General features: G+C 38.0%; 1 protein-coding gene across 2 annotated transcripts; it reads right to left on the minus strand.

Annotated features, from left to right (window-relative positions):
• Window positions 1-856: 856 nt before the first annotated feature.
• On the minus strand, window positions 857-3,783 carry LOC148019551 (UDP-glycosyltransferase 85A2-like). 2 transcript variants are annotated; one of them, XM_087699520.1, is made up of 3 exons: window positions 2,923-3,782; window positions 2,144-2,268; window positions 1,428-1,617 (listed from the first exon to the last, which is right to left on the minus strand). In XM_087699520.1, the coding sequence occupies exons 1-3, from the start codon at window positions 3,467-3,469 to the stop codon at window positions 1,567-1,569; spliced, it is 723 nt and encodes a 240-aa protein (XP_087555646.1). In that variant the 5' UTR covers window positions 3,470-3,782; the 3' UTR covers window positions 1,428-1,566. The 2 variants fall into 2 exon arrangements, with proteins under 2 accessions (XP_087555645.1, XP_087555646.1); XM_087699519.1 differs by having other exon boundaries at window positions 857-2,268; window positions 2,923-3,783.
• Between the last annotated feature and the right edge of the window lie 8,373 nt (window positions 3,784-12,156).

Consider the following 12,156-nt stretch of genomic DNA (forward strand, 5'->3'; position numbering starts at 1 on the left):
TTAAAGAAAGGGAGGGAAAAAAAGAGAGAGAGATTAAAGTGAGAGAGAGGGGAGGGGGTTTTAATTTAAAAAAGGGAAGTGAGAGGGGGGCGGGGAGGCTTTAATGAAAAAAGGGAGGGGGAAGAGAAAATGAGATATTATACGTGAGAAAGAGGGGAGGGGAAGGGGAGGGAGGTTTGGAAAAGGGGGTAGGTTTGGGAAGCCCTCTAGAGGTTCAGGGCTTTCCAAACCTATAGCTAAAATTTCCTCTCTCTATAATTCTCTTTCTCTTTGTTCCCTCTCTCTCTCCCTCCCTCTCCTCTTCTTTCTTTTTTGCTCTTTGTATACTTCTCTTTTTTTTAAACTAAATTTTTTCTCTTTTTTCTTTTTTTCTCTTTAATTTTTTTCTTTCTCTTTCTTTTAAATTTTATCTTTCCTCTCTCTATAATTCTTTCTTTGTGTTCAAATTTTCTCTTCTTCTTTTTGTTTTCTCTCTCATTTTCTTCTCTCTATCTCTCTCCCTCCTCTCCTCTCTTCTCCTTTTTTCTTTTCCTCTCTCTCTCTCTCATTTATATTTCATCTCTATAATTTTCTTTCTTTCTTTTAAATTTTATCTTTCCTCTATAATTCTCTCACTGAATTCAAATTCTTTCTCTTCTTCTTCTTATTTTCTCTCTCTCATTCTCTTCTTTTTGTCTCTCTCCCCCCTCTTTCCTCTCTTTTTCTATTTTCTTTTCCTCTTAAATTTTATATTTCCTCTCTATAATTCTCTTTCTCTCTGTTCCCCCTCTCTCTTCTCTCTTCTCTTCTTTCTTTTTTGCTCTCTCTCTCTCTCTCTCATGTGTAGAGAGAGAGAGAGAGAGAGAGAACCTAAGCCCTACACATGAGAGAGAGAGAAGGGGAGGGGAGAGGAGTTTAATTAAAAAGGGGAGGAAGAAAAGAAAGAGAGAGATTATAAGTGAGAGAGAGGAGGGGGTTTTAATTAAAAAAGGGAGGTGAATGGGAGGGGGAGGGGAGGCTTTAATTAAAAAAAGGGAGGGGGAAGAGAAAATGAGATATTACACGTGAGAACGAGGAGAGAGGAAGGGGAGGGAGGTTTAGAAAAGAAGCCCTCTCGAGGTTCGGGGCTTTCCGAACCTATAGCTAAAATAATATAGTAATAAGATGAGATCTAGTATACAAAATCTTATGATTTGATTACAAATGATTGATACAATTTTCATTGTCAAATAAGAGCAATGTTAATAGTGGTCCACCAAAGAATTTAATTAAGCTTGAAAGTACAAGGATGCCAAGGTTTAACAATACCATATTTAATACTAAGGAATAATGCTAAAAATATCAAGTTGATATAAAAAGAATCTTAATCCAAAATGGATCTTGAAGAATTTATAGTGTTTATAGTATGAAGAAAATTTTCCCAATCTTTGTATGAAGAACCAGTCTTAGAAAGAGCTCTCCTTACTTCATCCTTAAGAGTATCTAGTCTTTGTCTAATACTTAAACTGAAGTCTTTATGCATGAGTAACATGATCTTCTTACAAACCTCTTCCTTTGTCACCAACCCTTCCTTGTTTTCCTCAAAGATTAGTCCAATTTTCCATCCATCGCTAATACACCGACAATTGGCCCTTTGATCTGCAAAATATGGCAATCCAACCATGGGTATAGCACATGTGATAGCTTCAAGGATAGAATTCCATCCCCCATGCATCACAAATGCACCCACTGCTCTATGAGACAAAACTTTAAGTTGAGGGGCCCATGCAACACATAATGCCCTCTCCTTCATTCTCTCAAAGATTTTGTTAAGATGTAGAGCCCTAGTCAAGTTTGGGCGCCATACCCACAAAAAGGTCATATTGCTCGACTCAAGGCCAAGAAGAAACTCTTCTATTTGCATCTCTGACCAAATTGTAATACTCCCAAAGGACACATAGACAACCGATCTATTAGCTTGCTTGTCGAGCCAATCCAAACAATGGTGTTCTTCTTCCCAAAGAGAAGTAGTTTCAGGTGTCACATGTGTTATAGTGTTGCTAAAGATGGTGGGAGATAATAGAGGGCCAATACAAAGGATTCTCAAATTATTGAGCAAATGCTTCACTACAGAGGCTTCCAAGGATTCAAATGTATGTAAGAGGATGCACATTGCATCATTTACCTCATGTACCGGCCTTGTAACAAAGTCATATAAGAAATCATGTGGATTGTTGAAAAGAGGTGGACTCATATCCAAAGGTCTAATTGGTGCTGCACCAACAATATAACTACTCAAATCGCAAGCATCTGTACCAAAAAAGAAAGAATAGATAAACGTAGTTTGTTTAGTGCATAGAAAAACCATTCTTGTTAATAATGTGAAACTAGACGAAATAAATGGTTGGAGCTATTAGTCCATTCGTGTTTGCAATGTGAAAACTAGATGAAATTAATGTGAAAACTAGATGAGATTAATAATTTCAGCTATCCTTTTTTTTGTTACGTGGAAGAGAGGAAGGTAGCTCAATAGAGTAAAGGTTCACAATTTCAAATTAACATTCCAAGCCGGAGTTTTGATTAAATTAAGGAGAACCCTTGGATAATTTGATAGAGTTCTAGTGCTAATGTGCTTTGTAGCTTCCTAATAGTGTAATAGACATCTTTTCTCTCGTTGTTAAAAATGATACTCTCTAAATTGTATGCGTTTAATGGTTAATTGTGTATCTTGCTTAATACTATTTATTATTGTTGGCATTACTTAAAAGTATCTATATGTTAGCATTGCTTAGAAGACGCTCTTAGTTGTTAAAATCCAATTACTCCCAAGTCAACCATATACACACACACACACGAAGAGTAAGGCTTGTGTGGAATGGATTGGGTGAGAGATGCTGGCGCGCTCAACTGGCATAGCTTTCTTTGTATGAAATGAATGAGGAGAGGGCAGGAGAGCTACTTCACCGTGGGAGGGAGGGGGCCAAATGCCTTCACAGAAGAGCCGCACGGAGGCCAAATAGGAGGCGGATCTGGTCCAGAAGGCGACCCAGGGGAGTCCCGAATCCCGGGCGACCGACTTGCCGAACGGGAGGGTGAGATCACACACTAGAGAGGTGGGCGCAGGGGTCGCCAGATTCCGGAGGAAGGCCACCAGGGAGGCCGCCATGGGCCCCGCGACGGCGTGGCAGAGGTCATCCAGGGGGGCGGTACGCGGGTGGTCACGCGGAAGGCCGTCTGGGATGGCCTCCAGCCGCAGGTTGGCTGCGGTGCCGCCCCCACTGGCCACCAGGCGCTCGTGGTTGTACTCTGTGTTCACCACCGTGACCAGGGTGCTGGCGCTGCCTTGTGCCAGCTTCTTGGATAGCTCCATCAGAGGCCTTATGTGGCCTTGGGCTGGGAATGGGACCACCACCACGTGTTGATTGTAGGAGTGGTAGCGACTGTCTCCATTGGTCCTGCCTTCCTCGTGGCCGGCTTCTTCAGCTTGTTGTGGCTCAATATGGCAACTCATGAAATTCCAGAAGATATGAGCCTAAATATGGAGATGGAGAGGAAGGAGAAGAGAGTCCCCTCGATAAAAAGAGGGTCCTAATGAAGAAGACGAAGATATGAATTGAGAGGGAGATAAACCTAAAGATGGAGGCGAGTCCCCTAAATGTGGGAGAGCCCTCAAATGCAGAGACTGTCCTCCGGAAGGAGGGGGAGGGGGAGGAGGAGGAGGAGAGAGAGCGGAGGATTCGTGTGCAAAAGAGGAAGAGGGGAAGGATCAGGGAACTCCGGCCCCCGATGTGAAGAAAAAAGGAAAGGGAGGAGACTATAAGCTGAAGGATTCGATTTTTGTTTTGAAGATAAGACATGAACGGTTGAACCTCAATGTAGACACACACAAGAAAAGAAAGGCAGGAGTGCATGATGATTGGCAACCCCAATAATTCCGCCCACGCGTCCCCCCCGCCCCCAAAAAAGAGAAAGAAAAGGGCAAAGACGAGTCCGAAAAGAAGACGCAGCGCCACAATATTCGCTCTCCATTATTTACCAGGGCCTTTCAGGCAAATGTAGCTTCGAACAGCATATGCACTCTTGGTATTAACGCTAGCCTACTATGAAGCCCTTTCGCTTCATGTTTTTGAAAGATGACGCAAATTACTGTTTTCTGGAAGGCGTTTTTCCCTCACACATTCTTGAGAAGGCTTTTGCACAACCGCAGCGATTTCCCGAACATTGACTGTATCAACGTACAAGATCGATTCTCATCAATGATTTGCTAACCCCCATTCATCGAGTGCGACGGAGGAGGAGGAGGAGCCCTCCCACATGGGGCTTTAGGAGGAAGAGTCCCCCCCCCCTATTCGCTAACTCCTCCGATAGTCAAAAAGCTAAAGTTCGATAAGTCACGCATCAAGTTGGAAATATACCTTCTAGGGGTCCTCCATGAAACAAATGTTCCCAGGTTCCACAAGATGACTTTCATGAACTGAAATAACGTGTCTAGTCATGAAAACAATGGCTTCCCAGGTTCCAAATGACTTTCTTTCAAGAATCATAATTAATTCTCTAAGTGTATAAAGCTAATTAAATTTATTCAAAACAAATAATTTGCCACAATTAAGAAAGTTTTCGAAACTAGATTAAGAGGCTATCGCAAACGTCAACAATATCTCACAATCACTCTATGTATTGGGGGGTTTTTTCAAGTACGCTCTATATCATTTATGTAGATCAGGTAAGGATTTGTCAAACCATTGATAAGTTTGTGTATATAAAAATGCTCTTTGTGTGCATTTCTATTGATAGTTACACCATTTGGATATTTCCCATTGCATTTGTCTTTCGTTTTCAAGAGAAGATGATATGAAATGTAAACATAAATGTAGCTCCATTCATAAAAATGTAAGATATAGTCTAGTAATCTTGTACTAAGCGCATTCAGAGCAAGACTTCAAATTGGGGCAAAAGATAGATGGTTGAGGTTTATGTAGACCGTACGCCAACGTTCCACTCTAGCTAATCAATACATTATTTACGGATTTTTCCTCCCAAAAATGTTGAACTTTGATGATTGTGTATTTTGTGATTTACTTTACTTCAATCATAACATTTTATTTGCATTAACATGGTTGAACTATATTTTAGTGCATGCTTTTGCTCCTTTATGATAGAGAAGATTTTACCATTGTAAGTTGAAAAACTAAAATTGTTAGGGCTCTATATCTTTATGTGTCTCATAAAAAGTATTCTCCAATCAATTATAAGAATTTTGGGATTAGGAAATAATTCATCTCACTTTCTAAAGTCTAAACTGAAACTTTCGCCACATACACACTAACATAAATTTATACATAGGTTCTTAAAGCCATCCTTGCTTGAGTTTAAGTGTTTTTTAACGATCTTATCTTGAATAAATTATATGGATTCTTCTTATTACAATAGCTAGGAATTGTTTGAGAAATATTTGAAGCTAGAAAATGATAATTTGAAGTATAACAATGTGTTTGGTTAGAAACAATAGCAAACATGCATAGTAAGAATGCAAACAATAATGGATGAGCGAGATGAAGGTTACATGCTACTATCGAAGGTCATGGAAAGAGAGAAGTACAAAAGGAAAAAAAACTCTTAAGGAAGAAAAAACCAAAGGTGATCTTAATTGTGCTCACACATCTTTACCATCTTACTACTATATTATTTTAGTTATAGGTTTGGAAAGCCCTGAACCTCCAGAGGGCTTCTCGAACCTACCCCCTTTTCCAAACCTCCCTTCTTCAATCAAAACCCCTTCCCCTCCTCTCTTTCTCACGTGCAATATCTCATTTTCTCTTCCCCTTCCCTTTTTTCATTAAAGCCTTTTCACACCCCCTCCCCCCCACCTCCTTTTTTTAAATTAAAACTCCTTCCCCTCTCTCTCACTTATAATCTCTCTCTTTCTTTTCCCCATCCCCTTTTAAATTAAATTCTTCCCCCCTCCCCCCTCTCTCTCTCATTTGTAGGGCTTAGGTTCTCTCTCTCTCTCTCTCTCTCTCTCTCTCTCTCTCTCTCTCTCTCTCTCTCTCTCTCTCCTTTAATTACATCAAACTTCTTTTTAAATCAAAAGTTTCTCTCTCTCTCTCTCTCTCTCTCTCTCTGATTAAACTTTTTACTTTAAACTTTTCTTCAATTAAACATTTTAAAAGCTTTTTTTAATTTAAAAATTTTTTAACATAGTTTTTCACACACCTTGAGAAGGAGATAGAATAAAAGAGAAAGAGAGAGAGAGAGAGAGAGAGAAGAAGAAGAAGAAGAAGGATAAAAAGAAGAAGACGGAGAGAGAAGGGGAAGGAAGATGAAAGAGAATAGTCTTTTTTTAATTAAACATTTTTCTTCTCCCCCTTCTCCCTCTCTCTCATGCGTAGGGCCTAGGTTTTCTCTCTCTCTCTCTCTCTCTCTCTCTCTCTCTCTGTGTTAGATTAAACTTTTTAATGTAAACGTTTTGTTTAATTAAAATAAGGAGAGAGAAAAGAGAGAGAGAGAGAGCAAAAAAAAGAAGAAGAGAAGAGAGAGAGGGGAAACAAAGAGAAAGAGAATTATAGAGAGGAAATATAAAATTAGAGAGAGAGAGAGAGGAAAAGAAAAAAAGAAAATCTCTCTCTCTCTCTCTGTTAGATTAAACTTTTTAATGTAAACATTTTGTTTAATTAAAATAAGGAGAGAGAGAGAGAGAGAGAGAGAGCAAAAAAAAAGAAGAGGAGAGGGAAAACAAAGAGAAAGAGAATTATAGAGAGAGAATTATAGAGAAATGAAAGATAAAATTTAAAAGAAAAAAAAGAGAAAAGTTTTTTTAATTAAAATAAGGATATATATATATATATATAGCAAAAAAGAAAGAAGAGGAGAGGGAGGGAGGGAGAGAGAGGGGGAACAGAGAGAAAGACAATTATAGAGAGAGAAAATATAAAATTTAAGAGAGAGAAAGAAAAAAGAAAAAGAGAAGAGAGAGAGGGGATAGAGATAGAGAGAAGAAAATGAGAGAGAAAATAATAAGAATAAGAGAGAGAATTTGAACATAGAGAGAATTATAGAGAGAGGAAAGATAAAAGTTAAAAGAAATAAAAAATAAAAAAATTTAAAGAGAGAAGAAAAAAGGAAAAAAGAGGAGAGAGAAGGAAAGGAAAGGAGAGGAAAGAGAGAGAGAGAGAGAGAGAGAAGAGAATAAAAAGAAAAAAGAGGAACAGAGGAAGAGAGATGGAGAAAAAAAGAAAAGAGAAAATTCTTTTTAAAATTTAAATATTTTTTTAGAGAGAGAGGAAGGGAGAGGGGAGGAGGGAGAGAGAGAGAATATAAAATTTAAAAGAGAGAGAATGAGAGAAGAAAAAGATAAAATTTAAAAGGGAGAGAGGGAGAGAAGAAAAAAAGGAAAATTGGGAGAAGAGAAAAAGGGAACAGAGAGAGAGAGAGGAGAAGAAGAGAGAGAGTATAAACATAAAGAGAGAATTATATATAAGAAAAAGAGAGAATAAAAGAGAGAAATTTTAAAAAGAGAGAATAAAAAATAAATGAGAAAGAGAGAAGGAAAAGAGAGGAGAGAGAGAGAGAGAAGAAAAACGCAAAGAGAAGAAAAGGAGAGAGAGAGAGAGAGAACGAAAAGAAAAAAATTTAAAAAGAGAATGAAGAGAGAGAGAGAGAGAGAGAAGAAAAAAAAAGAAAAAAAGAGGAGAGGGAGAGAGAAGGAAAAGAAGAGGGGGGAGAATAAAAGGAGAGAGAGAGAGAGAGAGAGAAGAAAAGCGGGGAGAGAAAAGAGATAGAGAGAGAGAGAACCAAAAGAAAAGAAAAATAAACTAAAATAGAAGGCAAAGAAAGAGAGAGAGAGAGAGAGAGAGAGAGAGAGAGAGAGAGAGAGAGAAAGAATAGACATAGGGAATTTGGGGGAGAGAGAGAGAGAGAGGAAAAAGAGGAGAGAGAAAGATGAGAAATGGATTATTGAGCGAAGTTGTCGTCGTGCAATAGCACGGCAACTTTGCTTACTGCTTCACTGCCGCAAAGTGGCCTAGTGTTCTGTGCGCGTGGAACACTAGCAGTATACATTAAAACTCTTCATCAGGAATGATCATGTAAACAAGTATAAGGATAAGAATGATCAATCCAAGAAGGAAAATATCTTAAAAGCCTTGTGAAAAGGTTCAAACTTCCATGAGAGAGGGCCTTTCTAAATAGATTTGTTGAGTTTCACTACTCAAATACACAGACTAGGTCAACCTCATTTAATCTAAGTCATTCCTCAACATAACAATGATTATGGGTCTCAATGTGCTTTATCTGAGCACACCAATTCGATTCTTTGTAACAACCAAAGTACTCCAACTATCAAAGTCAATGGTGGTAGGAGATCATTGATCAACAACCATGTGAATACCAAGACATTTGAACCATGAAGTCAAAATCACATAAACCATGGATCAACACCACTCAAATAGAATACAACATGTAGATGTGCATCAACACCACTTGGATAAACAAAAGCATTTTTGGACTCACTTAAGGACAATTCACACTCAACCATGCTTAGTCTTTTAGAAGACAAACATAAATTCTATGCTATGATAAAGTCAATAACCTTGTAGTTCATGCTAATATTGAAAAATGTAACTCTCTCTAAAAATTGTCTAAATTAATGCCACATGTCACATTGCAAAATGCCTCAAGAATAAGAAGGTCAATGACCTCATTTGCTTCTTAGAGAGGAATTCAAACTTTTTTGGACCCACATTCAAAATATTTATTCACTAGTATTCATACAAGAGCAATCCTATAATATAAAATTTGGATATTCAAATGATATTAAAGAATAGTTATTGATAATCTTTCAATTAATTAGTTATAAGAAACGATTAAAAATTATTATTTAGTCAATATAGCTTTATAAAAATGCAATAACCATCATTTTTGCTCTGAAGGATAACTAAACATTAGATGAACACTCTTAAGATGCAGGGCCCTAACTAGGAGACTGCGCAAATTCCCAAATACATGTACACACCACAATTCATTTACCATAAATATCTCAAAATCACAAGAAAGTGGAAATCACATGTGTACATGTGATGGTAACTAATGTAGTTCCTCAAAAAGGACAAGTTTCCCTACTATCAACTCTCCACTCAAGGGTTGTAAGCTATTCATCCCCTTGAGAATGTGCCCTAACATGGAGAAGGGAGAACCGTTTTAGAAACTTCTCCCTTATGTAGGTGCCACCATGGGTAAAATACACTAAGAGTGGATGGCATTTGTCTACATTTGTTGTGCTAGATGTCTGGGAAGAGATGTAGAATATGACTTAAGAGTATGAGTTGACAATCTTAAAGTCTTAACATTAGTATCAAAAAGGGGAAAAAAGGGCATGCATTGTAAATATGAACAGAAAGAGCTTTGACCAAAAGTAGAATAAACTTGGACAACTAGTAAGAAAGAGATTATACTTGCTATAAAATAACTTCTAAGTAGCGTTGTCACTTACCAATGTAATGAGAGTCAATAAATATTACAAGCTTTTAAATATACCTAGAAAATATCTTAATGGATATGCAATAATAATAAGAACTAGAATTCCGCGCGCGCTTCGCGCGCATAGAATGCTAGGCTGCTTCACGGCAGCTCTGTTGCCTCAAAGCGGCAAAGTTGCTATGCTATCACACGGCAACTTCACTCAACAATCCATTTCTCATCTTTCTCTCTCCTCTTTTTCCTCTTTCTCTCTCTCTCTCCCAAATTTCCTATGTCTAATTTCTCTCTCTCTCTCTCTCTTTCTTTGCCTTCTATTTTAGTTTATTTTTTCTTTTCTCCTAGTTCTCTCTCTCTCTTTTTTCTCTCCCCGCTTTTCTACTCTCTCTCTCTCTCTCCTCTTTTATTCTCCCCTCTCTCTCCTCTCGTTTCCTTCTCTCCCTCTCCTCTTTTTTCTTTTTTGCCTTCTTTCTCTCTCTCTCTCTCTCTCTCTCTCTCTCTCTCTCTCTCTTCATTCTCTTTTTAAATTTTTTATTCTCTCTCTCTCTCTCTTTCTCTTTCCTTTTCTTCTCTCTCTCTCCCTCTCTCTCTCTCCTCTCTTTCCCTTCTCTCTTTCTCCTCTATTTTTTATTCTCACTCTCTTTTTAAATTTAATCTTTTCTCTCTCTATAATTCTCTCTACATGTTCTCTCTCTTTTCTTCTTCTTCTTCTTCTTCTTCTTCTTTCACTTTCTTCCCCCCCCCCCCCCCCCAGTCTCTCTTAAAGTATGTAAATTTTATCCTTTCCCTATATATAATTCTCTCTTTATGTTTAAATTCTCTCTCTTCTCCTCTCTCTCTCTCTCTCAGCCCCCTTTTCTTCTTCTCCCCTTTCTCCTAATTTTCATTTTTTTCTTCTCTCACTCTCTCCCTTTTAAATTTTATATTTTTATTCTCTCCTTCTCTCTCTTTTATTATCTTTCCTCTCTCTTAATTCTCTTTATGTTCAAATTCTCTCTCTTCTTCTTCTTATTTTCTCTCTCTCATTTTCTTCTCTCTGTCTCTGTCCCCCCTCTCTTCTCTCTTTTCCTTTTTTCTTTCTCTCTCTCTCTCTCTTAAATTTTATATTTTCTCTCTCTATAATTCCCTCTCTCTCTAGGGCTCTTTCTCCCTCCCTCTCCTCTTCTTTCCTTTTTGCTCTTTGTATCTCTCTCTCTCTCTCTCTCTCTCTCTCTCTCTCTCTCTCTCTCTCTCTCTCTCTCTCCTTATTTTAATTTTTAAAAAAACTTCTCTCTTTTTTTCTCTTTTGTTTAAATTTTATCTTTCATTTCTATATAATTATCTCACTATGTTCAAATTCTTTCTCTATAATACTTCTTATTTTCTCTCTCTCATTTTCTTCTATTTGTCTCTCTCCCCCCTCTCTCCTCTCTTTTCCTTTTTTCTTTTCTTCTCTCTCTTTCTCTCTCTCTCTCTCTATTTTAATTAAACAAAATGTCTACATTAAAAAGTTTAAACTAACACAGAGAAAGAGAGAGAGAAACTAGGCCCTACCTACGCATGGGAGAGAGGGGTAAGGGGAAAAGAAGAATGTTTAATTAAAAAAAAACTTTTCTCTTTCTTCTTCTTCTTCTTCTTCTTCTTCTTCTCTCTCTCTCTCTCTCTCTCTCTCTCTCTCTCTCTCTCTCTCTCTTTTATTCTATCTCCTTCTCAAAGTGTGTGAAAAACTATGTTCAAAAAACTTTAAATTAAAAAAAGCTTTTAAAATATTTAATTAAAGAAATGTTTAAATTAAAAAGTTTAATCTAATTGAGAGAGAGAGAGAGAGAGTTTTGATTTAATAAGTTTAATTTAATAAGGAGAGAGAAAGAGAGAGAGAACCTAGGCCCTACACATGAGAGAGAGAGGGAGGAGAGGGGAAGAATTTAATCAAAAAGGGAATGGGGAAAAGAAAGAGAGAGATTCAAAGTGAGAGAGAGGGGAAGGAGTTTTAATTTAGAAAAGGGGGGGGGGGGGGGGGGGGGGGGGAGGCGTGGGGGGGTGGGGGAGGCTTTGATGAAAAAAGTGAAGGGGAAGAGAAAATGAGATATTGCACATGAGGAAGAGAGAGGAGGGGGTTTTGATTGAAAAATGGAGGTTTGGAAAAGGGGGTAGGTTCGAGAAGCCCTCTGGAGGTTCGAGGCTTTTCAAACCTATAGCTAAAATAATATAGTAGTAAGATGCAATGATACACACTCGTCTCTCTCCCTCCCTCTCCTCTTATTTTTATTTGCTTTTTCCCTCTCTCTCTCTCTCTCTCTCTCTCTCTCTCTCTCTCTCTCTCTCCTTATTTTAATTAAACAAAACGTTTAAATTAAAAAGTTTAATCTAACAAAGAGAGAGAGAGAGAGAGAGAGAGAGAGAGAGAGAGAGTTTTGATTGAAAAATAAGTTTGATTTAATTAAAGGAAGGAGAGAGAGAGAGAGAGAGAGAGAGAGAACCTAGGCCCTACACATGAGAGAGAGAGGGGGGGGGGAATTTTAATTAAAAAGAGGATGGGGAAAAGAAAGAGAGAGATTATAAGTGAGAAAGAGGGGAAGGGTTTTAATTTTAAAAAGGGAGGTGAGGGGAGAGGAGGCTTTAATGAAAAAAGGGAAGGGGAAGAGAAAATGAGATATTACACGAGAGAGAGAGAGAGAGAGAGAGAGAGAGAGAGAGAGAGAGAGAGAGAGAGAGAGAGAGAACCTAGGCCCTACACATGAGAGAGAG

The sequence above is a fragment of the Lygodium microphyllum genome, chromosome 19 (genome assembly GCF_053477565.2).
Source record: "Lygodium microphyllum isolate KBCC chromosome 19, Lygodium_microphyllum_v1.1.10, whole genome shotgun sequence".
Classification (NCBI taxonomy): Eukaryota; Viridiplantae; Streptophyta; class Polypodiopsida; order Schizaeales; family Lygodiaceae; genus Lygodium; species Lygodium microphyllum.